The 1999-nt window shown below is 34.9% G+C and overlaps 1 protein-coding gene across 1 annotated transcript; it reads right to left on the minus strand.

The window, feature by feature from the left end:
* Positions 1–601: 601 nt before the first annotated feature.
* Positions 602–1672, minus strand: LOC145127741 (uncharacterized). The gene is made up of 4 exons (XM_079062877.1): positions 1520–1672; positions 1165–1428; positions 797–1079; positions 602–732 (listed from the first exon to the last, which is right to left on the minus strand). Exons 1-4 carry the CDS (start codon positions 1670–1672, stop codon positions 602–604), a joined length of 831 nt encoding a protein of 276 aa, XP_078919003.1.
* Between the last annotated feature and the right edge of the window lie 327 nt (positions 1673–1999).

Consider the following 1999-nt stretch of genomic DNA (forward strand, 5'->3'; position numbering starts at 1 on the left):
GAAACCGTTGTGAAATAATGTGAAGGAGTAGTCAAATTGTAGTATAACTTACATAAATATACTGTTTTAATTTTACAATAACTATATATTGTAGATGCTATTAATTGTTAAAGAAGAGTAAAGGTTGCAATGTAATTTCTTTGAATTTTACCACCTAATGTTTAGTAAATATTTTTTGATTTATACCACCTAACATAATATAAACAGTATGGTTTTGTAAAATGGAAATGATCATTACCACAATCTCAGGTTACTCCACATCGAATATTATATGCTTGCATCATTTATTAAAACCACAATCTCAGGTTACTCCGCACCGATTTAAAAAGAAAAGTATCAGCAAATAAGAGTAAAATAGGATTACATAGGGATTAAAACGACCATCAACGACTCTGGTATTTCCCATTCAGATGCAAGGGGAACAACGTTCACATTTCTAGTCTGGTATGTAGTTCAAAACACATCAGCCTGATAATATATTTTAACCATATCAGTTAATTCCGTGTTTTTTACCACATGCTATACCCAGACTGCGCCATTTCCCACAAGAACATGTGTGTCGAGTAAGAGCTACAACACATCTTCTTTTTAGATCAAAAACTCAGAAAATATCAGAGGGGAACGGAGACGGGATCTCAGGTGGAATTTTAGTTGCTTTCCATCGTAGAGACTTTTGCATCCTCCTGTGAAGGACGATCTCTGCGTAAGGAGTGAATACGGTGTTCAACATCCCTGAAAAGTAAAAGGATAGTCAATTATGGATATTTTAATGGTTTATAAAAACTTTCTAAATTACCTCCCACGACACTGCGTTCTGCAAACGTCTGTTGGATGTACTGAACAACTGCATCAATTAGCGTTATTATCGGTACATTGCGTTGAGTAACCGATAACACCAATAGGAATTCTGGAATATTAATGTTTAGTACATTCCAAGGTATATTAGGGAAATAGGCCCGTGCCCATTTCGTTTTTTCGTAGTTGGCAAGAACCTCACGTGCAGCATGACTTAACTTAGAAAATGATTTTTTCAAAATATTGCGTGGTATATTCTTTGCATGCACGGAAGAACAAGTAGTCTAAATTTGTGCTTTGACCAATTCTTAAGTGATAATAAATCAAAACACTCTTAGATGAATAACCACGAGAAGCCTCAGGGAATACCTGACCCACAAAAGAAGAAATGGAATCGTCCATATTGGTTATGAACGCAACTTCCCTACCCTCTCCGATAGCATCCTTCAACCTCATAAGGAACCAAGTGCAGGAGTTCAAATTATTTTCCACCCCGATACCAAATTCTATTGGCGTATTGTTGTTGTTTCCATCCATAGCAACTGCTATGAACATTGAATTAAGATACTCTCCTCGAATACGAACACTGCCTATGAAGATGACCGAAAGCATGCATCCTAAGAATGCGTTGATCTATTTCATATTTTATACAACACAATTATTAGTTTTCAAACTAATTTAAATCTTTTTAGCACAAAAAATAAACAAATCGAAAGTACATTACCACACATCGAATAGCGACAAAACATAGTTGGAATCGATCCAAAACATCGGTTTTGATGTAAGTGTAACTATGGGGATTTGTACGCTGAATGTTGTGGAGGTAAACAGGAAAGTTGGTAAAGCTTTCTTCATGGTCATTGTATGAGAAACTCATCTTTAATGTTGACGAGTTAAACAGTAATTTAGTGATAAGTCTTGCCATAAATCACTTCAAAAGCTATTGTTAGGGTCGAAATGTTGTAATAGTCGAAGTTTGTATTTAGGGTCTTCGAACATTTTTGTAATGTATTTTACTAGGGCATAATATTCGAAGCTTCATGTTTCGTCCTTAGTATATTTTTTGTACGCTTTTCTCTTCTATAAATAGGAGTGGTTACTAGTGTCTTAGTAACGAAGTCTTTACAGAATATTCATTGTACTCTGTAAAATTTGCAAAAGCGTAATAGAGCCAAACAGATCATATTTACATCGGTGTTCAAAT

This window comes from Lactuca virosa, chromosome 7 (assembly GCF_052849685.1).
Source record: "Lactuca virosa cultivar CGN04683 chromosome 7, Lactuca_virosa_CGN04683_v6, whole genome shotgun sequence".
NCBI lineage: Eukaryota > Viridiplantae > Streptophyta > Magnoliopsida > Asterales > Asteraceae > Lactuca > Lactuca virosa.

Bases quoted from the DNA above. Each gene is read 5' to 3' on its own strand.
- LOC145127741 (XM_079062877.1), bottom strand. From the start codon at position 1,672: ATGAGTTTCTCATACAATGACCATGAAGAAAGCTTTACCAACTTTCCT. The intron at 1,080-1,164 runs GTATTCCCTGAG...GCACAAATTTAG, and splicing joins TTTCTTCTTTTGTGGGTCAG to ACTACTTGTTCTTCCGTGCA. The intron at 733-796 runs GTAATTTAGAAA...TTTACTTTTCAG, and splicing joins AGAACGCAGTGTCGTGGGAG to GGATGTTGAACACCGTATTC.